The 27,083-nt window shown below is 34.8% G+C and overlaps 1 protein-coding gene across 6 annotated transcripts in view; it reads right to left on the reverse strand.

Moving 5' to 3' along the window:
• Window positions 1–27,083, reverse strand: part of NAV3 (neuron navigator 3) — a 295,341-nt gene that overhangs the window by 19,706 nt on the left and 248,552 nt on the right. For 4 of the 6 annotated variants that reach the window (XM_054696193.1, XM_054696194.1, XM_054696192.1 and 1 more), the window contains 9 exons: window positions 19,434–19,545; window positions 13,188–13,309; window positions 12,246–12,266; window positions 11,386–11,558; window positions 9,341–9,494; window positions 8,011–8,185; window positions 4,764–4,861; window positions 1,436–1,531; window positions 988–1,156 (listed from right to left, as the gene is read on the reverse strand). In XM_054696193.1, the coding sequence (XP_054552168.1) occupies window positions 988–1,156; window positions 1,436–1,531; window positions 4,764–4,861; window positions 8,011–8,185; window positions 9,341–9,494; window positions 11,386–11,558; window positions 12,246–12,266; window positions 13,188–13,309; window positions 19,434–19,545 (1,120 nt within the window). The remainder of the gene's footprint in view (window positions 1–987; window positions 1,157–1,435; window positions 1,532–4,763; window positions 4,862–8,010; window positions 8,186–9,340; window positions 9,495–11,385; window positions 11,559–12,245; window positions 12,267–13,187; window positions 13,310–19,433; window positions 19,546–27,083) is intronic. The other 2 variants (XM_054696195.1, XM_037513940.2) reach the window with 1 other exon arrangement.

Below are 27,083 nucleotides of genomic sequence, written 5' to 3' on the forward strand. Positions count from 1 at the left end.
TATTTCTATCCCACAATCATGTGTTGCCATTTTAAAGCTGAAGAAACATCAGCAATAAGGCAGAGTGCATATGAAAATAAAAGCAGCAGTTTCCTCTGTTCAGACTTTCCTCCCCTCTCTACTTCACAGTTTCCACTTACATTTCCAAGGGAGAAATGGAAGTATTGCTATAAATTCTATCATAAAATCTCCCTTCCTTTTGAAGATCATAGTATCGTTAAGAATAAATTTAAAGATTAAAACGTAAAATAAATATGTGTGTTTTACCTTTTCCTTAGTCTTTTCTCCACTTTTCCTTTTCTCTTTCCTACACATCTCAGCCACACAACCACAAGTTTTTGAACAACACAAATTGCAATATTTGGCAAGATTTTGCAATAGTATCTCCTTTAATAACCCAATGACTTTAATCATACAGTCAAATATTGACAAACCCCTCTTAATCCACGGTTTATATGGATGTGTCCTGATTCTTTGCCATATGTAAATGAGGAATTATAGGGACATGTATGCTTTAGTTATTCCATTTGCTTGTAATTAATCATATTATCCACAGCAAAGAAACAAAATTTCTCATCCCTGATTCGTAACTTACATTTTCTATCCCCAGTGTACAAATATTTTAAAATCAATGATTGAGTGATAAGTATATTACTTTGGATCTGAAGAAAAAATTATGGATCCTCCCTAAATGAAAGATGATAATGGAGAAAATGCAGAAATAGGAAATTCCCTAAACCACATTCCTTCCTATGAGTCTTGAAGAAGCTTCAAAATTATATACCAAGTTTACATGCCAGGACCCACAATATTTAATTTACTTGAATTTTAGTGTTTTAGTAGGATCTTGGTGTTTTAAATCTGGCTCATTTCTTACTAAATCTAAGTGGATGACATAGCTTGAAATATGAAAATCTGAAGGTAAACCAAAAAAGAAGAAATGGTTAAAAAATACAATTATGCTTTTCTTTACATCTCAATTCTTACCTTTCAGGTTCACAGTGATGATGTTATTATCTCCAACAAGATATCCACAAGGCAGCAGTTCAGGCACTTCTAGGCTATGGGATCTAATTAAATCTCCTATACAGTAGCTAGCAATGCAGTCAGAGCTCAGTCCAAGACTAGTAGAAGTATCAATTCGGAATACATATTCCTAAAATGGTAAACAAATAAAAGGGGGCCACAGAACACAGGTTGAGCTCATCTACAACAAATACAAAACTCATGGTATGTGCAAAACCAACTGTCAAGAATTTTAGATATGGGTAATCTAAGAAATATTAATATCAAACAGCACAAAGAAAGAAAACTTTCCTTAATATTTTAAATGGAGGAGAGGGGAAGTAGGTGTGTCTCTGTTATTAAAACTAAGGGAAATATCTAAAATACAATACATTTGAAAATTAATATCAGGAGTCTATGCATATCTTACCTTGAAGAGACGTCTAATTACACCATCTAAGACATCCCACTTGGTTTTTCCACTAACACCAATGGATCCTATCAAATATGCCTGAGACTTCTGATCCTAAATAAAAACAAAATAAAACAAGGTAAAACCCAACTTGGTATCGTGTTCTATTGTTACCTTTTCTACTAAATATATGTAGGTAGTGGTGTTCAAAACTAAAATATTTATTAAGCCTATGGTTTAATAACCACAGATAGTGAATTATGTAAACATACTCTTATAAATAAACCAAGTAAACAAACAAGCCAAGCAAATAACAACAAAAGCAAAACACAAATAAGTAAGATTAGGTAAAGTGGTGTGGTCAAGGAAAACTGATTTAAGACCTGGTCCAAAAGGAAAGTGCTGGGGGTGACTAATTTTTTTTTTCCAAATTTTAATGAATTAATTTTATTTTGTATTTACTTGAGGTTAATATTTGGATACCTCAATATTCTGTCTTAATGCTGTGAATGTATTCCTGAAGAGAGGCAACTTGGTGGGAAGGAAATGATGACAGAGATGAAATGGAAATGCATCATGTGAATCCTAGAACTTTCTTTTATGTGATCTTATCTATAAGTTCAAAACTCAGTATTTTCATTGATTAACTTAGATTAGCTCTAAAACACAATTCAGTTTAAAAACTAAGTTATTGATGACATAGAATATAGCATTTGTGTATTTACAAAACAGGTCCAATTCACTATTCAAAAGAACTTGCCAGAGAATCCTATAGAAATCATTTTACCAAGCAAAGACTCAGTTTATACTACAAATAACACTATTAAATTCATATTTTTCATAGGATGAGATTTTGAGAAATTTATATATATAAAGTCAACAATTCAAGTTTTTTTTTTGTTTGTTTTAAAGATTTATTTATTTATTTATTTATACAGGCACAGGACAGTCGGAAGTGCGGGAGGGTGACAGAATTCACCAGAGCCAGAGCAGGGAGCAGAACAGGCAGACTGACAAAGTACACTGCTGAGGGGAGCAGCGGGTGTGGCAGGAGAGGTCTGCGTGCCATGTGGGACCCTCACTGGCGACCGGGGATCGAACAGGCGCTGCAGAGGCTGCTGCAGGCAGTTTCGCAGCCTAGCGCTCAACCACTGCACTACCGGGCAGGCCTAACTGAAGCTTTGTTTACAACTGGCAATGGTTAATGAAGTAGTGATCATGAAGCCAGTAGAAGTAATTAGACAGTTGATATAATCTTGGTTCTAGTTAACAACCTTAAGAGGTGGTAGAATAATGACTGAGTATAATGTTAGAAGACATGGATTCTATGAAACACAACATAGCCTTATGTAAGTCCCTATTTAAGACATATGACTTGAGGTACGACTCAGAACCTCAATTTCTTCATCTATAACTTGTAACTCTTTAAATGTAAATGATTATCATCATTATTTGGATATAATCAGCCACAAGCCAATAACTTTTTCAAAAAAAGTTTAGCAATTCACAGCAAAACCATTGCTATTTTTACTGCTATTATCAATTGAACATTCCCATGGATTCATGTGTTAAAATCATAATCCCCAATGTGATGGTATTTGGAAGTGCTACCTTTAGGAGGTATTCATAGTTAAATAGGTCATTAGAGTGGGGTTATTATCACAGAATTAGTGGGATCATAAATAGGAGGAGAGAAAAAGAAAAGTGTCTCTTTCTCATGGACACACACAGAGAAAAAGGTCAAGTAAGGACATAATGGAAGTAGCTAAGTGCAAACTAAGGAGAGACCTCTCCAGGAATCAAATCAGCCAACACCTTATCTTGGATTTCATCAATAAAGTAAATGTTTGTTGTTTAAGCCACCCAAACTATGATTTTTGATAGGGCAAACCAATAAACTAAGAGAACTGCTTTCAGTATCTTTTAGAAAGAAATATTTTGGAAAAGGACAGTCTTATAGGACATTTTGAAAAAGAAAACTTTTTTTTCCAGTTTTCTAAGCAGCTGCTTTTAAATTAGAGATAGTTTAAGCTTCACTAAGAATATTAAAGGCTCTCACATAAAGGCCCACTTGGGGAAATCAGGCACAAATCTGCAGCTCAAGCAGAAATTCATACATTGGAATTCTTGGACTATTTCTTCAGTGTGAAATTTCACAAGCGCTTATTTCCTTTTTCAAACTGAAATACTTCAATTATTTTAGGACCATAAAATGATTATGTTTTTCTGTTTGATAGAAAAAATACTAGATATTTGCAAATTTGTATTCTTGGCCATTAAACTAAACATTTTGCTTAAAATAACTTTTTTTTTTTGATTTAAGAAGTGGTGATAAATTGCCCATTTGAAGAAATATTTGATTCCAGAAAAACTGAGATAGATTCATAAATGGTTATATGCTTAAAAAATGATCTACACGAGCAACATTAAGGACATATATTCATATACAGTTTCTTTGTATAAAGATCTTAGTGAAAGCTCCAGCCATGCTACTACACATCATAAATTACCTGTATTATGCAGGTGACACTGAACGAATGCATCATAGGAGATGTTTATATCAGAGAAAGCAATACTTTTTTAAAATTATTCTTTCTTGTTTTATTTTTTCTCATTTTATTTTTTATTTTTTTAAATAAATTTTATTTTTATATTCCCCATACAATTGCAATCCCCTTATTTTGACCCCAATCCCTCCCCTCCCCACCCCCCATAGAGTGTCTCAGTTTCATAGTTTTTTGTTGATTTTGATTTTCACTTTCTATAGTTATTCATTTTCCTGGTCCCTTATTTAAGTTTTCTAGATTCCTGCTATGAGTGAGACCATCCGGTATTTTTCTTTTTCTTTCTGGCTTATTTCGCTGAGCATGATCCCTTCCAGCGCCATCCATGTTGCTGCAAATTGCATGTGTTTATCTTTTTTGAATGCTGAGTAATATTCCATGGTGTATATGTACCACATCTTCTTGATCCAGTCATCTATTTTTGGGCATTTGGGCTATTTCCAAAGCTTAGCTATTGTAAACAGTGCTGCTATAAACATAGGGGTGCAGGTGCTCTTTGGAATTGATGAGAAAGCAATATTTTTTAAAGTTTTAAAAACAAGAGTGGCTGACAGCCAATATTATATCCAGTGGATGAACATCGCATATCAACACATATTTCCACCCATATGATGACATCATTTCTTTCAAGTCCCCATTTTCATACTTCTATAACAGATTAAACTAATGTCAAGACAAATCCTGCTGATATATACTTTTCAAAATAGATGTCCAAATATAAAATACATTCAATTCATGATCATTCTTATTTTCTTAGTAATAAAGAAATCAAGTTGAAATACCTTTGCTTGACCGTAGCCCTTGCTTATGGAGACTATAATTTTCACACTGCGGCCATCCTTATGCCCAGTAGCATCAGCAGCATCATCTAGCAAAATATCTACCAAATTTTAAAAGGGACAGACAGACATATACACAATAGAGTCACATTAGCTCAGATTTGTTTATTGTCATTATTTTCTCCCTCATAGCTTTATATCTTTCAATGGCAATACTTAGCCTTTCTGCTTCCCATCCTAGCTAACTGGTTTGAAAATCCTAGCTTTCAAGAAGATGAATTCCTGAAATTGGGTTAAAATTTCAATCTAAGAAGTTATTTCTGCTTCCAAAGATTTTCACCCAAGTGTACGGAGGGTCATTGCCTTTAGAAGAGGAAATGAGGAGTTTCTTTTTCTATTATACACAGGTCTGAGTACTACCTGAGTAATATTCAGCTACCTTTATAACTGTGGAAAACTAGAAAGCAATATGATTTTTCTATCCAGTCTAAAATATCCAAGCTTGACAACCATGTAATTTATGAATGCAAAGGTGCTGAGATCAACTGTCAACTGAAATTATTTTCAAGCATTTGGCATATCCAGCTATATTACTACTTATCTCATATGTACATAATTATTAGGTACTGTTTTTGAATTTTGACCATGGCATTATACTTTCCTACAGAAGTATGTTAGTTATTATTCTCCAATAATCTTTATGCTTACAATTTAAAAATAAAAATAGTATTTCTAGTAATCAATTACAAGTTATGACAAAACTAGTCAGCCTTTAAAGCATGAAACTGAAATACGATACAAGATTAATTTTCAAGATAGAAGACCAATGTCCAATTTATAAAATTTTAAGGCACTCTGTCCCAGATATATACTTCCTTTGACAATGATGTGATCACAGAATCATGTTTACATGAAGACAATGTTCTACTGATAAAGGAAACAGATATGCTGAAAAGCACATGTGCCTGATGACAAGAGGACTCAGCTGCTCTAACTATAAATTTATAGAGACAAGGGCTGTAACTGTTCTTCATAGAAACAGCATTTTAATCAAATACCTTCTGAAAATGAAGTTATTTCTATTACTTTAATAGTTAAAATGTGCAATTTTGCAAAAGAAGGAGTAAAAAGTATGTCTTAAGATTATACCAATAAAAAAAAATGAGTTAGAGGAATTCCTTTAGTTATTCATGAACTTTTGTGATTTCAGGTAAAATTGAGAGCGTCTATTCTGTTTCCTTGGAAAATATCACTGGAGTTTTGATAGAAATTGCATTGAATCTGTGTATCACTTTGATAGAATGGTCATTTTGACTATAGTAATTGTCTCCATTCATAAAGATGGCATATCTTCCCATGTCTTTGTGCTTTTTCTACCTCTTAATAGTGTATTACAGTTTTTATAAAAACACTTTTGGTTTCCAATTATGAATTTTTAAACATGAGTGAAGGCAATTAAAATTTTATCCTCGTAATGTTATTTAATTTATTAGTTCAGATATAGTACCACTATTTTAGAAAGTTAAGGAAATAAAATGATATAGAACTAACACTAAATGATGACATGAATTAAAGGGCATATTTTTGACAAAGAGGTTGCTCTCCCAAAAATCTTGCCCCAAATTCTCAATTAGGTTATCAGTGTGTTCAGTCTAATGAACACAGAAATTACAAAGCAGATTTTTTTTTTTAATTTCACATGTATCCTTATGAGTTTCTTTTCATTTTTATTTGGCTGTTCTTTCTAAGCTACCTTCAGTACCATGCCTGTCTTCTTCAAACCTTATCATAGTTCCAAGGGATAAAACAAAATCATGTAATAGGCAATGAAATACTGCCATGAAGCCCTTGTCTTTCCTTAGAAGCTAAGTCCTGGAAACAGACAGGAAGCTGTTGATGTGATCATAATTCACTTCCTTGGCAAGTTCAACACTGATAAGGCTGCTTATAGGATATTGCTTAGGACTCTCGTATTCTATAATTTTAAATGTTTGTTCATTCTCTATTGGCATTTTTTAGTATGGACGATAACACTTTACATATAATTTAAACATTCAAGTTATTACCATATTTTCATATAATCTATTTTATTTTATCAAATGATCCAACTGATTAGTATTCACATCGTTTATTTCTTGACTACTAGTATTAATTTTACCTGATGATGATTTCCAAAATTTGTATTCTCCCCTAACTGGTGCCAATGTTACAAATACCAATTTCCTGATTTTTCAGGGAGTTCCTACTTGTCGTTTAGTTCCAACATGCCTTTTACAAGAAAAGGACATATTTACATTTGAGTCATTTATTTTACATTATGAAAGGTGATATAATAGTGGAATTTTTAAAACTCTGACTTCAGAAGGAAGAATGCAATTATTGAGAATGTCATCAATATTAACACGCTGTATCATTTCTCTTCTTCATTTTCACCTTTGTCTTCGTTTATATTTTAGAGTAATTGAAGGCAAGCATTGAAATTTGTTAGTTCTATAATAGAATCTAAACTCACCCAGGAACATGTATATTATTGGGTTCAAGCGTCATCTGGTGGCTGTGCTTTGCAATTACCAACAGAGCCTCATGTAAAGTCCAAAATTAAATGTACATATATATAAAATGATTCAAAGCACTAAGAGTAGTTACATTTTATAATTGATAGCTCATTAGATAGTAATATAATATTGTATCACATGATTCTATTTGCAATTGAATCACAACTGTACCCTTATTCTAACTTAAAAACCACTGAATATAATAGAATCCAGTGTTTATTCATTGAAAAGAGACTTGCAGACTGGATGACATAGTGACATTGTGTTCTTTCTCGGCAATATCATGTAGGATCATCTAGTAATAGCTCCTTATGTGCTTTAAACAGACTTTGTATTTTTTAAACACTATAAAACATCATGTGTTTATTTGTAGTAGTAACACAAGGTTACTAATAATTACCACTGAGATTACTATTTCATCATGTTTGTAATCATTGAGGAAGTATTTCTCAAGCACACATAATTTTTACTAAGCAACATGAAAACTGTATATCCTACATCTCACTTTTTTCATGAGAATGTTCTTTGAAAATTGTAAGTAGAATAAATTTTTAAGAGAACAACATGACTAATTCTGAGAATCACATGGTTAACATTTTAAGGATAGCTGGATGAGAGTTGGTTAAGTTTCTCCAAGTTTCAGGTGCCCCCCTCCTGCCCTGTTAAGTATTAGGGAGGGTGTAATGCAAAATCACCTGAGGTAACAGACTCAGTGATGTTTAAATTGTTTAGAGAAAGTCCTAATGATTGCCTGGAGGACGAGGAGGAAGTGCTACTTGCAGACTCTGATGGCGGCCGAGCAGGCTTAGCTGTGTTACCAGTTTCTGCCTTCAGTCGGTCATTTTCAGCCTTCAGTATTTCTATTTCATTCTGTTGTGAAAGTGGAAAACATAAAAAAAATTGACTGAGAAAAATAGCACCACTCCTTTATCAGAGCTAGTTTATTAAACAAAGCATGTAATGATATGTCAGCAACAAATATACATTATAAAAATAGGATTTCCTTCTCAAGAAGGAAAATTAACCTTTCCTTTGTCTCTCACATATATCTATTCATAGACATACTAAACAGTAGCATTTTTTTTATCATTCTTTTTTGAATATCTCATATATATGAGGAGTTTTTCAAGACTTGGTGTCATTTGAATGAAGAATAATATAAAGTATTTATAACATTTCTTATTTAAAAAGCATTATTAAAATCTTATAGCCAACAAAGCCATTTGTAATATTCTGAATTCACAGAGAATTGAAAGACAGAGCAAAACCAAACAATATAATAAGGTGATTTAAAATTACTTCAGAATCCCAGCTACCATCTGAAAAAAGTTTTTGTTCCTTGAAAATAGGCACCAAGCTCATAAAAACAACAAAAGCCTTGTGATGAATATACACAGTGGCAGATGACTCTGCTTAGCAATGAGATTTATATATTTCAGTCCTCTGTAGCAGCAAGTGATTACCGGTTTACAATAACAAAAAAAGAACTCAGTCTGAGCACAGACTGGTTTTGAATGAAGCTTTTAGATGCTTCCCAAAAATACAAAAGCTTCACTTTTACAGATGGTACATCACTTTTACTTTGCTATTTAGAAATTTTGTGTTAAATTTCTGTAGTTCACCCATTCCTTTTGTTTTTCAATAAAAAATACATAAAGGTATTTGAAAGTCAGATTTCAAAAGAACAGAACAAAAATCAACATAAAGGTAAATCATGGAGAAGTGAAGATGCAAGGTGGTTGTAGTTTCTCTAAAAACTTGGCTCTCGATGGAATCCAATCACTAATACAAGTGTCCTGAATGGCACTTGACTGCAACTGGCCAGTTGGCACTCCTACTTCCCACCCTGAATTTGACAAAATCCTCCATTCGGGAGTAAGAAATGAGTTGCAAGCACTGAATAAATAGAATACGCGTCTACAGTAGGTTTGAAAGTGAGATTTGTTCTTATAATAACCAAGAGAAGAAAATAAGCTGCATTTTTAATCTCTTTTGTCTGTTCTTTGATGGTGCTTCAGCACTGACCTGCATCCGATTCATGGCTTCCCGGATCTGGTCAAGGTGATGAGCAGAGCTGAGGGCCTCTAGTCGAATATCTGTTAATTTTAATTCCTTTTCTCTGAGCTCGCTCTTCAGTTGCAGAATTATCTCTGCCTCAGCCTCTGTGCATTCACAGATCCTGAAGAAGGAAACATACACAAAGTCAGTGGTTGGGGGAAGCCAGAGGATTAGGAGAAAGCAATGCTTCTTTTAAAGGCTGTACTGCAATATTATTCAGCAGGTACAGAAGTTATTTGTTGCTGGCAAAACCTAGGGAAAAGGAGGAAGAGTTGTACAAACAGTCAAAACATTCCCAGGTTTGAAAATGAAAATATAGCTGTTTTTTCTTTTAATATTTTTGTTCTATTTACTGAAGTTTCAAAACAATCTATGATTACTGAAAATAAAGTACCACTCAAAATTCCCTTGTTGTTGATATTTATGGGGCTGAAGAGTCACAGCTTTTTACATCTCATTCTACATCTCTCCATTTTTCAAGATACTTAAATCTCTATTTGCAATATATGAAATATTCTTTTAAAAGCAATACTCTATCAAATCCTTAAAATACTGATTTTTTCCTTTGTAAATTTGTCCAAAGAATAACCTCATTTGCCATCACACTGTCTTCGTTACCACGAAAATTCAATATAAATATTGCACGACATAAATCAGAGAGATTAGTTTTGGACATTTAAATAATGAAGGAATGTTATATAATCCTCCTGGTAGGCTCAGATGATTTAGGAGAGCACAGCTAATGAAGTAAATCACACATTTCAACCCATACAAGCAGGCTAGTCAGGGGTTGCTTGCAGGTCATATACAATATATCTTTATTGTTGTTCTGTGGACAGCTTTGTAGGAAATAAGTCAAAATAATTTGTTTTATATTAACATATACCTTTTCAATTTAAATGTGAAGACTATCACAAAATAATAGTGCTATGTTCCTCCTTCCTATATTAGTGAAAAAATCCTATAGGCTGGACAAGTGTCTTGAATGGTGCCTGGTCTCTTGAATTCCTCTTAGCATCCCTCCATATGAAAGATCTATGCTAGCCATGGTCATCGGCAACAGGAAATTTGATTGAAGTAGTACATGAACAAAGAGAATCATCTTATCAGAACACATGTTTCTACCTTCTAAATGTTTTATTCCTTCTTGTAAACATCAAATCCTGGGATCTAGTTAGATTTTTTTTTTTAAAGATTACTAGATTCTTTTTTTTTAAGATTTATTTATTTATTTATACAAGAACTGGGGTACAGGCCAGATGAGCAGGAGGGTGAGAGGATTCACCAGAGACAGAGCAGGGAACAGAACAGGCAGACTGATGAAATCCACTGCTGAGGGGAGCAGCAGGCAAGACAGGAGAGGTCTGCCACGACATGTGGGACCCTCACTGGCCGGCTGGGATCGAACCGGCGCTGCAGATGCTGTGGACCACTTCACAGCGCTGTGCTCAACCACCTGCACCACCAGGGGAAGCACCTCTAGTTGGATTTTTAATGTGATTAAGGAAAATGGATTTGGTTGGTTTTACTTCGAAACCAGAAAAACTAGGAGATAATTTTTGTTGAAACGCATGCGAGTGATTTTAGAAAGAGCAAAAGCAAACACTGCTTAGGTTAGGACCTGGAACTCTGCAGTTTTCATGCATCACACTCCATTTTACCGGGATCTATGCTTGTAGATCACAGGGCCATTTTGCCGTTTCTTTGGTGGCCAGACAAGGGGTGACCTGCATTTAATGCACAGATAGACAGATACATGGACAAATGCAAGTAAAAAGAAGTGAGAATGATGATTTAGAAAAGTCTAGGTGAGATCAAGAAACATTCAAATGCTAAAACTATATGAAACTCAAAAGAGAGACAAATGCCCTCTGCCATTTGAGATCTGAAATGACTGTGTCAGAGATTGCAGCTGTGAATTTCCAATCTAATTACAGAGGGACCACAATGGAGACTTGGCCTAAAGTTGTTTTTTAAAAAAAGTTCCACTTTCTATAAAGGGAGTGACTTACGCTGAGGCAGATTGTGAGGGCTTCATGGATGCTGACCCACAGTCACCAGTGTTGTGGGGCAGCTTGGGGGAAGCTGGAAGGGATGAGTCAGTAAGTTCTTCAATGTCCGAATGGGAGGAAGGAGGCTTGGTGGACTTTTTCTTCCCAAAGGCTTGTTTGAATGAGCTTCTCAGCTGAAAGAAGGACAGAAATTACCTCTCCAAACTATTTGAACTCAGAGAGTTTCATTTCGGGGACGTTAGTTTGCAGGCGCCATCCTAGCCACTGCCTGGGGTCAGTATATATAAGCAGAGTATTAACAGCTGCAGCACAGTATCTCTAAAACAATAATACTGTGTTTTGTGGTTTTGTTTTATTCTTGTATTAATCCAGCACAGCACAAACATGGAAGGCTTTTAAATAGTGCAGGGTCAAGGGCATGGCTGTCAGAGCACTCATTTAAAACTAAGTACCTTGAAGGGATCTCCACTCCCAAAGCCTCTCTCTCTTCAAGGCAATTTGTTTTAAATGGCCACTTTAGCGCTACAATCAAGTCATGTCCTGCTGATAGTATAAACTTAAAAAGCAAAATGAAATCAAATTCACCTAACACTTCATTAATTGTGATTTTTCTATTCAAATTTTCAATTCCCAGACTATTCAAAACCAGAATCGGCATCCCCTACAGCTCTATTCAGAAAGTGATTTTACTTCTTCTCTTTAAAGTTTGAGATTAAAATGAAAAGACACAAAAGAAAAGAGACATACAAGGTAATCTGTTTTTAAAAGGTATAAAAGCCTACTGCCAAATGAATAGCATTCATGCCAAGGCAGGGTATTTTTTAGAGATGCATGCCAAATTGTCCACGGTTTATATTCACCTCACTTCCTCTAGAGTTCACCTTGCAGAAACATGAAAGAGTTTGGAATTACAAATCAAGGGAATGAAGGCAGTATTTTAAAATATTACCTGCATAAACATTTTTTAAACAAAAAGATTGTTTTCATTATTTGTAGAAGGCACTCTCATAAAATTCTGATAGTTATTTTTTGGATTTCATTAAGTTGTACTTATTTAAAGTCTGCCTTTGTTTCATAGCATTGAAAGAAATCCATGACTTCATTGTTTTTAAACATACTGCGGTGATTGCATATTTGCCTCAGGTTTTGTTTCTCCAGCAATCGTTTAATACTATCATAAATTGTATCACCAGCAAACTTAGGGCACAATTCTATTAAAGTGCATTTCCGTATACTGCTATATTCTCTTGTTAAAAAAAAAAATAAAACTGTCATGTAGTTGATATCTCAGAGGTGAAACTTCAGTCACACTAAATTCTATTAATGGGATTGGTGGGGAGGTTTATGTTTCTTCTTCCCCTCTTTTGAGCTTCATTTCTATTCCTTCTCTTCTAGCACCACCATCACCTCTACCATCATCATCTTTTTCTTCTTCCTCATCTCATCAATAAACCCTTGCTTTAAGCCATTTATTTACAGATGTTCTTTTCATTTTCTTTACTGTTTCTTTGTAAAGTCAGAATGAATTATTCTGTTTTCTCATAGATGAGAAATTTAGGCCTCCCAAAAGGTAAAGTAAGCTGCCCAAGATCCAGACATAGCTGCAATTCAAACCCTAGTTTAGTTCCAACTCCAAAATGATGGCTCTTCTGCCCCGTGCCACCCTGAGCTCAGCAATGAGAACAGCATGTCATCTGAAAGAGCCTTTTGTCTACTGCTACAGATCTCTCAGCCCAAAAGGAGAAAGTCTGAATTAATGTGCAATAATCAGCTTCAGATTTGGATGAATGGTGATGGCTTACCCAGTTCTTCTTTTTCTTTTTCTTGGAGTCAGCATCGTTACCACTGCCAATGCTGGAATGGCTTGTGGCACTGTTGATACTAGAAACACTTTCAGAGGAATGCTGTCTTCTGATGCGGAGATCTAGCAACAGATAGAGAGTATCACATTCACTCATGTAGACTTTTAATCTGAGCAAATATAATTTTAGGCTTCTTAAGAGAAAATCATTTAATAAGTGTTAACATGACTTTGCATCTATCATTTCAATACAGTTTTGGTTTTATAAGTTTAATAAAGTATAACCATGTTTACTTTAATTAGCTGGGTTATCTGTATTAAGATTCAATGACAATATCTCATACTAGTCTGTAGTATTTGTAGTTTAATGAATTCTGAGTTCTGTCCAAATATAAAATGCTATGTCAGTGACTTTTATTGACTACCTGGAACAAAACAGAGCTTTGAAATGATTTATTCCAAATGGTGTAAATGGAAACTCATAATTGCATGAGAATTAATTGTGTCTTTTTAATATTGTGCTTTGAATAAAGAAACTGAAGCCAGATATATTAACTTTCCATTTCACAGAATCATGCTATGTGAGAGCCAAAATCTTAGAAGTCATTTAAGCACATCTTCTCACAGATGAGGAAAATTAAAGTACAAAGATAATGGGACCAATGTCAAATAGCCAATGAGGGGAAACCCCTCCAGAAAGAATCTGGAGAGACTTGGTTGGTGAGTAAGCAGGAAACAGATTTGAGCCTATGTAATTCTTCCAAAGTATCACTAGTGTGTAAGCATAGCTTTGAACAGTAGTAACAGTAACAATAACAATAGCAGATAAGATTAGTTAGCTTTTAATATGTGCTTACTCTATTCCAAGAGTATATAACTTTATTTTTAAAGGAAATCACTGACATGATCTTAACTACTAAACATAATTTTCCTAGAGCCACATAGTTAAAAAACAGTGGAACCAACCTGATACCTAACTGATTTTAATGTCTACTGTAACTAATTGCCATATAATATAGTTTCTTGATAATTCTAAAAAGCACTAAGTGCTTCTTTAGTTACACAAAATATTTTGAAGAGGATGAGAGTTGATATTTAATCACTTTTTGAAGGTACCTTCACTTACTTCATATATACAATTTTACTTTGTTTAGTTATTAAAACTTATATAGCTATTAAAATTATAATTTAAATATTTCCCCCTTAGAATATACTGCACAATAGTGGAGACACCAAGAATTTATAAAATTATTTTAAGGTTAAATCTGCTTTTAGAGCTTTCTATTGCTATATTTAATTATCATCAGTGCAAATTAGTCAAGCAAAAAACAGAACTTACATCAAATATCACCATATAGCTATTAAAAAAATTCTAACAGGGCCTCCCCTGGTGGCACAGGCGGTTGAGCGCAGCGCTGCAAAGCTGTCCACAGCCTCTGCAGCACCGGTTTGATCCCAGCCGGCGGCCAGCAAGGGTCCCACATGGCGCAGCAGATCTCTCCTGTCATGCCCGCTGCTCCCCTCAGCAGCGCATTTCGTCAGTCTGCCTGTTCTGTTCCCCACTCTGTCCCTGGTCAATCCTCTCACCCTCCCATGCATCTGGCCTATACCCCAGTTCTTGTATAAACAAATAAATAAATTTTTAAAAAATAAATAAAAATATTCTAACAAATGAATACCAATAATGTGAATGATCGGAGAAACTTATTTTGAAAGTATATATTTGAGTTTGTACCACCCTTTGTACCACCACTGCCCTAGTTCAAACAAATAACATCCAATGTTCTATGCTAAAAAACTATGGATATTTTGGTGGTGGGTGTGGAACATACATCTGAAGAGGTATAAACTTATATACCTAACTCATATAAAGTATTATAAAACAATATTGTCTCAATAAAAAAAGCTAGAGAAAAAATAAAATAGAATAAAAATAAGTAAAAAAAACAACAACAAAAAAATTATCACCCTCACTTACCTCCTAGACAGCATGAACAGCTGTCTAATAATCTTAAAACTATTCTACAAAGAAGTCGACAAATCTTTTTAAAAGAAAAACTTCATGATCGCTCCCTTATGTAATGCTTTTCAAAACATTTCCATTCTAATAAGAACAGGAAAAAAACTCATTTCTTAAGTGTGGCTTAAAATCACTTAGTAAATCTGGTCAGTACTTATCTCTGCTACCTTGTTCTACTTATTTTCGTCTTTGCTCATTATCTTCTTTTTATTGGTTTCATTGAGATACTAATCTATTTTCTATCTCAAGACCCTTCTACAATGCTCCTATCTCAATATTTATAATGGTTTGATAACTATTCCTGAACCCCCCTTAAAATGCTGCCATCTGGGAAAAAGCATTCCTGACTAAGCGACTTCCAGCAGGCTCCCTGGTATCCTTACTTTCTCTGGCACCTAATCTTAGGCATTTTAGAACTTACAACTATTTTGTTGTGCCCACTCAGCTGCACCATTGATCACAAAAATCATTTATTTCCCACTCTCCATAATATGAGAATATTATGGTTATTTTGTTTACCATACTATATCCAGGGTCTTGCAAAGAGTAAGACATGTAGTAGGCAATCAATAAGCATTTGCTGAATAAATTTACTCTTATTATTTGTTCAATACAGCTATGCTTGCCTAACATTCTTAAAAATATGTATTATTGATGGCAAAATAATATATGTTATACCGTATTGCACTTGGTAGAGGTCAAGGAAAAACTATGTTGATGTATAGAGGTAGTAACTTAAAAAAAAAGCACACTTTGAAAAATAAAGGTAAAACTGCCATCAGCTTTACCTTTCAAGCTTACAAAAACAATGTCTTTTTGCTCTAATTATTTCATATATAAAATGGGTAATACTATGTGTGCACATATATATCATAAATTCTTTCATTGCAGCGGATTGTGAACCCTTTAAAACAGAGAATTTTGAAATGGAATTTTGTATTTCAAGATCTAATAGAGTATCTAGTAAATAGGAGGTGCTTAAATAATGTTTATAAATCAAAGGATAAATGCATTATATTAGATTATTATTACTTATCAGCCCTTGCTAATAAAATTTATGTGTAAATACAGAGAAAACTGAAGGCTATATTAATAAAATATATGTGAGTTTGCTATGGTTTCACCTATCTACAAATGTGTTGCTATCTTCCAACTAATTATTTTAAGATTATATGCTAAATATTTACCTGTCATAAATATTTCAAAGGTTTCAAAAACCAAATTTCAATATGATTTCAGAAAACAAATTTGTAGCTACCTAATCACCTTAATAATGATGAAAAGATATATAATTAGTCCAATTGGCTCTTTATTTTCTCCAGGTACTATCAATAGTCAATATAATAAAGATGAGTTTATGTTCAGTAAATTTATCATTAAGTTTTAATATTACAGAAACAATCTAAATACTGTGTTAACAGTTATGCTTTATAACTTTTTATTAGTTTTAAATCTTGGAAACTTATCTTTTTTACTTTTTTAACAACTTGAATTTAGTTGTTATCATTTTATTCATTTTGGGCATCCCTCCCATATTTATGAGCAAAGGAATTCCTATTTTTCAATACCAGTAGATATACTAAGTTACCTATTGCCTAACATAAAAGGGATATTTCCAGAAAGTTTTACTTCAGTGATTTGTACTGCGTGAAAGGATTAAGCCTTTAAAAATCCCTTCTGGACCCATTTATGACATGAAGATTTAGAACATAAGCTGCTTTATTATGGCTCTAAGATAAGCTTTAAATATGCAGTAATTTTCCATGTGGCATATAAATCAAATCCCCCACAAAGAAAGTTTCTAAATTCTTAAAAGAAGTAGCCCCAAGAGAATTAGTTTGTCTTTTAACTTAATAATATTTCACTTTGTATAATTTTTCATCTAAAATTTAAATCCAAGTATTAAATATATATTATTCTTGTCTACGAAATTTAAGTAAGCCCCTTCTATGTGCAAGGCATCATCATTGACTTTAGGATTAAAAAAAAAAAAACCTTTATCATGGATCATGAAAGGCAGACTTTAAGGCACCAAATTATAACAAAAATTTTGATACAGGAAGTATAGTTATTTCTAGAAACATATCACAAGAGGACTCCTTTACTATCAAGGAGGCATATTTCAGGTTTTCAAGATGTTTTTATGCTGAACAAAGAGGACAAATTGTTCCAAATAGAATAAATAGAATATATTAAGAACTTTTGAAGAACTGGATGAAATTCAGAGTAGTTGAAGTATGTGATGTGACAAAAGGGAAAGATAAACACTCTAGAAGAGTGTCTGGCATATATCGGCAATCAAGAGGTATATTTTCAAAGAATGAATTGGGGGGGCCGGGAAATAGGTCAAGATAAAGGGTTTCCACTTCATCCGCAAGGCAATGGGATACCTTAGATACAAGTTGGTATACCACTGCTCTGGTTTCAAGATGAAGAATGGTGCAAAGTGGTTAAGATGAATAGGAGAAAACTATTCAGGAGTCTATGGTCACAGTTTTAGGGTGAGAGAGTAATGGTGATAGTAGGATCAGAGAAAAAAGGACAGATTCAAGAGACATCCAAGGAGTAGAATTAATAGGGCCTGGTTAATGGAGTTAGAAGAGGAATTATCAGTAACACCTACACTGAGGTTCTGTGACAAAATAGCGGTGCCATTTACTGAGGCAAGGGGCAGTGAAAGCAAAGAAAGTTTAAGAGTTAAGATTAGATTAATTTTGGAGATGCTGAGTTTAAGATGACATACTTCAACAAAGATATTCTGTAGCTGGATCTGTAACTCAAGAGATGAACCTAGTTTACAGAAATAGATTTGACAGTTACCAACACACAAATGGTAGTCACAACCAGAGTACCAGATAAGTTTTTACAGAATTTTAGATAAGAAGAGAATCACATAAAAATATCAAAACCTAGGACTGGGTTTTAATAAGTACCAACATGTAACAAATTGACACAAGCAAGCAAACCTTACAAAATAAATTTTGAAAGAGAATACAAAGGAGCAGAAGAAAACCTAAGAATGAGCATTGAAAAAAAAAAAAGAGGGCCTCTCCTGGTGGTGCAGCAGTTGAGCGCTGGGCTGCGAAGTTGCCCGTAGACTTTGCAGTGCCCGTTCGATCCCCAGCGGCTGGCGAGGGTCCTACATGGCGCCAGACCTCTCCTGCTGCCCCCGCTGCTCCCCTCAGCAGTGTACTTCATCAGAATGGTCTGCCTGTTCTGTTCCCTGATCTGTCTCTGGTGAATTCTCTCACCCTCCCGCAGTTCTGACTGTACCCAGTGCTTGTATAAATAAAAATAATCTTTAAAAAAAATTAAAAAAAAAGAGTGCTTCAAGATGGAATGGACATCAGTATCAAATTCTGTTTCCATGTCAAATACAATAGAATTCTAACTGTAATGCAGGATTTAGTGCCATGTAAGTCATTATTGATTCTACTGAAAACAGTTTTGGTGGAGTGATGGGAAGAAAAGCTACACTCCAATGAACTGAAGGTTAAATGGCAGCTGAAGACACTGAAAAACTCCACAAAGATTGTCGAGATAGATCTTGAAATGAAAAGAGAGATGATAGGACATTTAGGAAAGACTTTTTAAATTGGTAAAGAGTTATGCATATGAAATGCTACTGAAAAGACAGAACATGAATAAGTATAACATATATAAGGGGAAAATAACACAGAGCTTTAATACAGAGCATTTCTTCAGTGGCAAACAAAGAGGTAGAGTAGGGGCAGAGAGGATTATGTTATCATAGTCACAATAAAAAGCTGACCGACTTTTAGTTTATTTCTTATTGCTTTTCAAATTCCCTACAGAGAGCACACCTTTTTTATTACCCTCACTAGGAATGAACTGCTTTCCCATACCCACTACTTGTATTTCACCCTACTGATTATTTTTGCATATAGATACTGACTTTCATACTTCTTGCTGGGTTTGTTTTGCTGGAAGTCAGATATGTATGTTAACCAGCCTCCATATCCCCACTTTCACCAAATCAAGTTGAGAGAAACGTGTGTTCACCTATAGAAGCAAATTCCTTAAGGTCAATTTAAAAATTATTTTATATTTGAATTTTATAATGAAAGCAATCATTCTTAAATTTGAGGATTCTATCTTATCAATACCCACTTACTCATTAAAACACTATGCATTAAGTAAAAGTAGATTTCCTCTAATTAATAACAAAACAGATGCTATGATATTTGCCAATGGTTCTAAACATACCTTTAGGAGGGTGATCTGGACCATTCAGTGCTCCCTGAATGGCGGCCTGAGCTGCAGAGTTCTGTGCCTTTAGCATTTCAATGGTTTCTCTCAGTTCTATAAGTTCAGACTCCTGTAGAACAAACAGAATTTAGGAGCTTTAATACCTAGAGAGAAAAACAAAATGTTCCTCCTTGTTCCTTTCATAATTCATTATCAAATGGATTTTTTTTTTTTTATATAGTGTTAACCTGTTGGGAGACTGCAATTCTTAGTTGACCAAGTCTAGTATATAACAGCTTCTTGCTAGTTAAATGAAAAAGAGAATTTTTTCATAAGTTTCTTAGTTAACCTCTAATAAAAATGATTAGAACAGTCTCTATTCTGGGGACTCCTTGGCGGAGCAAGGGGTTAAGACGCAACCTATGAAGCTACCTGTAGCCACTGAAGCACGAGTTCGAGCTCCAGGCAGGGAGCTACCCACATGGCACAGCCGACCTCTCCTGGCTCTCCCCTCAGCAGCAATTTCAGTCAATCAGTCTGTTCTGTTTCCTACTGTCTTTGGTGAATCCTCTTACCCCCTGCACCTCTGGCCTGTACCCCAGTTCTTGTATACGTAAATAAATCTTATTCCTTTGTGAGGGTGGCCAGTATAAAGTACCAGTCTAACCAGTATAAAGTAAAGCAAGATATCACATTGTTAATTTCAAATACCAAACTAATACTACCTATGATAGATATCCATACTGCACTTATTACACCCTCTTGAATTTACTGACAAATGGTAACCCTGAATTATATCAAATGAGTGACTTCAGATTTTGTTTCATTTACTGTGTAGCTGGGAATTAATTCTTTATATTCACATATAAAACCTGAAACTCGGGCCTCCCCGGTGGCGCAGCAGGTTGAGCACAGCACTGTGAAGACATCCACAGCTTCTGCAGCGCCAGTTTGATTCCAGGCCAGCCAAGGAGATTCCCACATGGAGCGGCAGACCTCTTCTGTCTCGCCCGCTGCTCCCCTCAACAGTGTACTTCAGTCCTTCTGCCTGTTCTGCTCCCTGCTCTGTCTCTGGTGAATTCTCTCACCCTCTTGTCCCTCTGGCCTGTACCCCAATGCTTGTATAAATAATAAAAATCTTCAAAAGAAAAAACTGAGGGCCTCCCCTGATGGTGCAGTGGTTGAGCGCTGGGCTGCGAAGCTACCCGCGGCCTCTGCAGCGTTGGTTCAATCCCCGGCCGCAGGCGAGGGTCCCACATGGTGCGCAGACCTCTCCTGCCACACCTGTTGCTCCCCTCAGCAGTGTATTTCGTCAGTCTGCCTGTTCTGTTCCCCGCTCTGGCTCTGGTGAATTCTCTCACCCTCCCGCGCTTCTGACTGTACCCAGTGCTTGTTAAATAAATAAATAAATCTTTAAAAAAAAAAGAAAAAGAAAAAACTGAAACTCATCCCTACCTCACTGTTAATAAATGTCATTTTATAAAATTCTGCTGGCATATCAAGGTTATTTCAGATTCTGTTACTTTTCATCCACTAAAATCCTTAGTATGGATGCCCAATTTCACTAAATCAATAGCACCACAGGAATTTTATAAAGTAGAAATATATGTAATATAGAACCCTTAAATGATAGTTGATTTACAAAAAAAAAAATAATTTAAAATCATTAAAAGAGGGTTTGTAAAACATATATTTTCTTAATTAAATTTAGGGTTATTTTAAGATATGTACCAATGAAACTTATTGTTTCATTTTCACAGATAAGTGAAATTAAGAATTATTTTACTGGAAATAATGATGGACTATGAGAAAGAGAAGAACACCAATAAAAAGGAGGCTGTGCTGCTTCAACATAGACAATATTTCCATCAGGAACTTAAAATGAAAGAATATTCTTTTTGTAGTGACGACAGTCCTAAAAATTAGAATCCTTGCCAGCTTTAAGGGGGAGGAATCCTCCATAACGTATTTGTCATTCATCATTTTCTCTAGTATCTTTGGCAGGTAGCCAAAGAATCGGATTTGCGTTCTTTAATTCATGGTACAGTTTATCTCCACTCAAAGTCTCCTAGAATATGTGGGGGAAAGGATCACCTATAATGACCTTTGCAGGAAACTTCATACACAAGAATTTGTAGTACCTATTCTAACTTTAACACTGAAAAAACAAAAACAAAAACAAAAACAGATGATGCTAATTTAAATGATATTCAAGTTTGGAATACCTGGCATCTTCTATAACTATTTTTATTGGATATCTGACATATTCCTGTTAGAAGATAGTTAGACATTATTTTTTAAACAAACCCTCTTCAAGATTTTTGACGTCTTTTAAGTCAAAGGATTTCATACTTAAAAAAAAAAAAATCTCTTGCAACCTCTTAAATTCATGGATGGCTTCAAATACTTGGCTAATTTCATTTGCATTTAGTTGTCACAAAGGAAAAGATCATGTTTGTGGAAATTTTCGAATGTCATGACACAAAATTCAGATTCAATTTATCATGATTTCTCAATCTAAGTTCTATGTATATTTTATCCTTTGGCCAAATAGTAATAGATAGGTTTACTAGAACTTAATGTACTTACCATTTAAAAGAATCACCCAAGAGATAAAATATTTACTGGAAAGAAATTCATTCTGCATTTACAGGAAATATATTAAGAACAGGATATTTATAGTGCATACTTAAAAAGTAACATAATTTAAATAGCAACTTCGCAACATATAGATTAGGATGCACATTAAATTTTAATAGAATCAGATTTTCATTCCTTGAATTTAAAAATCAATAATGTCTAAACTGTGGATCAAAAATCTGCTAAGATATTTAGATTTAGGTTTAAAAAAGGAAAAGGGGCCTCCCCTGGTGGTGCAGCAGTTGAGAGCTGGGCTGCGAAGCTGCCTGCAGCCTCTGCAGCACCGGTTCAATCCCTGGCCACCAGCGAAGGTCCCACATGGCTCACAGACCTCTCCTGCCGTGCCCGCTGCTCCCCTCAGCAGTGTATTTTGAAAGAATGGTATGCCTGTTCTGTTCCCTGATCTGTCTCTGGTGAATTCTCTCACCGTCCCGCGCTTTTGACTGTACCCATTGCTTGTATAAATAAATAAATAAATCTTTAAAAAAAATAAAAAAGGAAAAGGAAAATGAGATCTCATGTGCACTTAGCTTAATTTTATAAATGAGTTGACTTATTTCAAAGCTAAAACTTTAATCTTTTCTAGAGAAATTTCTTCCATAAGCTATTTTAAAAGATTAGAAGTAGAATGTTCAGAGGATATTGCTTTTTTTTCAAGAAATTTAAAATGAGACTAATGATACTTCCTTAAAATTAAGTATCTTTTAAAAACAACTGATGTTAGCAGTTTAGTTGTTATTCACTGTGGCACAATAAACCCAGAGGGATAATAGCTAGGCAAGAAATATATTCCTTATATAAATTGGGAAAATCATCTCTATGAAAAATTAGCTTAGCCAAACTCACATTTGTAGTTCTTTAGAACTTTGTAAGTGTAAACACGCACCTATAATATATTCCATTAACTATTAACTATTTAACTATCTTTCAAATGAAAGATAGTTAAATTCTGTATTGACATAACCTATGTAAACTTCAACTATCTCTCCATGGGTACAAAAATTCCTTCCTTCTGATATCAGTTAAGGAGATCCACCTTCACTCTGTCATTCCAGCTAGAACCATCTCTTTTTCTGAGCCTTTCCATTTGATTTTCCCCTTTGCATAAAATATCCTCCCTCACCTTTGAAGGTCATGGTGGAAGGTCTTCATACAATTGAAACCTCTTAGTTTTCCTCTCAGGAGAAAAAATATGAAAAGGCCCCTTTCTGTACTTCTGGAATATTTAGTGCATTAAGCATATTCAGTTGTTGAAGGATTCATCATTTTACCTGATTTATGATGTCATAAATATTGGGATGATTTTATTCAAATGTTCTGGTTGGTCTGTGTTTGAAAGGTCTTTCTTTCCTTCAAAGAATGATGAAAAATATCATCCCTACCATGCACATTTTTTTTTATTAAGAGGGTATTTGATCATCTAGGACCCTATATGAAAAATATCAATAATTTTATCATTCATTTTAAACAAAGTCTAAAATGACAACATCAGTGGAATCAAGTCCTTCAGGAGGCAATAGTAAGGTAACAACAAAAATTTTTTTCTTTTTTTAATCTTTTCTAAGACCATTATGTAGATCAATATAAAGCATCTTAAAACAAAAACTTGACTGAGATAAAAATCTTACTATCAGTAGTGTATTACTAATACACAACACAGTATTGTTAACTACAGCCACCACACTGTCCATCACATTCCCAGGACTTATTTTTATATTTGAAAGTTGCAAAAGAATAAATCATGGAAGTTCTTATCACAGAAGAAAAATTGTTCAGTATGTGGGATGATATGGATATTAATGAAACTTATGGTAGTAATTTCACTATATATATATATATATACATATATATGCATATCAAATAACTATGCTGTATATATAAAACTAGTACCATGGTATATATCAATTATATCTAACAAAGAATGTTTTATTTCTACTCTTCCTTTTTTTCCCTTTGTAATTGTAATTAACTGTTCCCATTTATTTTAAGCAATATTTTTATTAGTTTTCAATTAATTGCAATATTGCCTCCAAGTAGAACTATGCATTACTTTTTTTTGTTGTTTTTGCCATGATGCAAACAGACCAGGAATATGATTAGAAATAAGTTGCAGAGATAACTACTATAAAATTTTTTGATAATCTGAAATATTTTCCTATAGTCTCTTTATTTTGAAGGTGACATAATAGAAGATACTTAAGGTTTGAGAATTAGTAATGTCATCAGAAAAAAACTGAGAAGTGAATGTGCTATGAAGACCAAATTTGAAGCCTACTCCTCTAGTTCAGTAGTTTTCAATTTCTGACCCTCCTTATTAGATATCAAAGAGAAGACTGGGGTTGGGGGTAACTCTGTAAATATTCTTGGGGATAAGGTGATCAAATGGCATTTTCTCGGTATTTCCCACCTTTTAAAAGTGGTATTTTAAGACCTGGGAATCAAACTAAAAATTTATTTTACCTACAATGTGCCATTCAAGATAATGATGCCCTATAACATTTGCTGTCCATGTAAGATAAGATTCCGGGTTTCCAAGAGAGTTTCTTGGGTAAAAGAAACTGGATGGGGGCCTCCCTGATGGTGCAAGGGGTTAAGTCTCAGCACTATGAAGCTACTGGCAAGCACTGCAACATGAGTTTGATCCCCAGCCAGGGAGCTGACCCACATGGTGCAGCAGACCTCTCCCACTGCTCCCCTCAGCAGTCAATCTGCCTATTCTGCTCCCTACTCTGTCTCTGGTGAATCCTTTCACCACCCTCACCACCTTCTTCCCCCACAGCTCTGACCTATACCCCAGCTCTTGTATGCATAAATAAATAAAATATGACTTTTTTTTTAAAAGGAAGAAATTGTATGGAGATTGTTTTTTAATTGTTTTGTACATGTCTCTGAGGCTAAACAAGTTATCAAAATCAGACTTTCTCAAGATCAGATTTGAAATGCTTCAAAATAAAATGATCAAATATTGTGTCACAATACCAGCCTTGCTTGGTATTTCTTCTAACCTATTTTCTTAACTATATCTGGCCTCTTTTCAAATTTCCTCTGAATAAGTCATATTGAGAATCCCACAAACATGGCAGCAAATCTTATCAACCAGTTTGGCCTTCCAGGCAAGGCTCTTAAAATTTTCCAGTAAGCTGGTGTTTTGCTTTCTCACATTAACTATCATTTCTTTCTTTTTTTTTTTTTTAAGATTTATTTATTTATGCAGCAAGATCTGGGGTACAGGCCAGAGATGCGGAGGGTGAAAGGATCCACCAGAGATAGAGTGGGGAGCAGAACAGGCAGACTGACTGAAATACACTGCTGAGTGAGCAGCAAGCGAGACAGGAGAGGTCTCCTGCGCCATGTGGGTTGTTCCCTGGCTGCCCGGGGATCGAACTTGTGCTGCAGTGGCTGTTGATTGCTTCATAGTGCGGTGCTTAACCCCTTGCGCTACCAGGGAGGCCCTGACTATCATTTCTTATACTATCTAGTTCAGCTTCTTTGAATACAACCCACTTCCCATCCCTTTACACTTGCCTTGAAATACTTAATTTTCAGGGCCTCCCTGGTGGTGCAAGGAGTTAAACACAGCACTGTGAAGTAATCTGCAGCCTCTGCAGTACGAGTTCAATCCCTGGCTGGCCAGGGAGCTACCCACATGGCGCAGCAAACCTCTCCTGTCTCACCCGCTGCTCCCCTCAGCAGTGTCTTTCTGTCAGTCTGCCTGTTCTAAATTCAAATTCTAGTTCAAGTAATTTGAAGATTGTGATTTCTAATATTATCTTATGCTCTGAAGGCTAATGGGAATATTTTCGGACTTGAGTGATAAATATTTTAAACCCCCCCAGAGCACAAGTACCTGATTATCCAGAACTGGGAGGAATTCATATAAAGACTTTATTCAACTTAACTTCTAGTGTCTGTTTTATCTATTTCCAAAGATTGGACTTCAAATTTTCTCATTTTTAAAGTTTAGGTTTCATTTCATGTAGTCACCCAGAAAAGTAGTTTCATATAGTGAAGAATGAGCAAAACCTACACTTTATTGTAAGCATAAGGACTGACATCTGAGCTCCATCACTCACAAAAAAGATGTTCCCCTGTCATGCTGTGATCTTCTAACAAGACTGAGCTAGTATACCTTGATTATATTCTAATTGCCCTTGGCATAACTATTGTAAGAATTTTATCTGAAAGTTTACTATTTATCAATAAGCATAACTTCAATAAATTTGCAAGGATTTAGCAGTAGTTCTGCAAAAATTTCATTCTGAAAATGCGGATTTCCCATTTTGATGACCTGCAGTCTTTCTGCAGTCTTTCTCATTTGGCATCCTATGAGAAAATAAAGCCCTGAATAATAATTTGAATGATAACCTTCTTGATTCTGATGAGGATGGCACATGGCTAGTACCCTTCCAGATGTAGACAAAAGTTATTTCATTGCATATAGTATATACCTCAAACCATTAATTCTCTCATATAATTTTATTGGCAAAGTGCTAGTAAAGGAACAAGAAGTGCTGGTAAAGGGAATTTTTCTGGGAAAAATACTTGTTCAAACTATGTCACTGTCACAATATGTTGCACTTCAGGTAAGTATGGACATGGCTTCATTACTGGAAATTATCTTAACTTTTTTCTATCCATGGTAAGTTAGTGTCAAAAGCCTGTGAGTGATTCCTTGTTCTCAAAGACCAGAGTCCTTGATTCCTTTCTAACCTTAGCTCCATCTTTCCCCCACCACATGTTTATTTTTTTTCAACCTCTCCAATAATTTATCTTATTGCTGCTCATGCTTACAGTGTTCCTTCCTCTAGGATGTACAGTTCCCCATTTTCCCTGAATGAAACCTTTCATCCTCTCAGATGCCAAAGAGGATCCTGTGTATCACCTCCGCTATGAAGATGTGGAGTTGCTTGTTATGTCTTTAATCATACTCCAAATTATATGCTGCCTGCCTGTGTTATTCATATATGGCTTTCCTTTCTTATCAGGCAATAAGTAATAAAAACAGTGCCCTTGCACACAAAATTTGCA

This window comes from Talpa occidentalis, unplaced genomic scaffold (genome assembly GCF_014898055.3).
Source record: "Talpa occidentalis isolate TD23 unplaced genomic scaffold, MPIMG_talOcc4v2.1 talOcc4.16, whole genome shotgun sequence".
Classification (NCBI taxonomy): domain Eukaryota; kingdom Metazoa; phylum Chordata; class Mammalia; order Eulipotyphla; family Talpidae; genus Talpa; species Talpa occidentalis.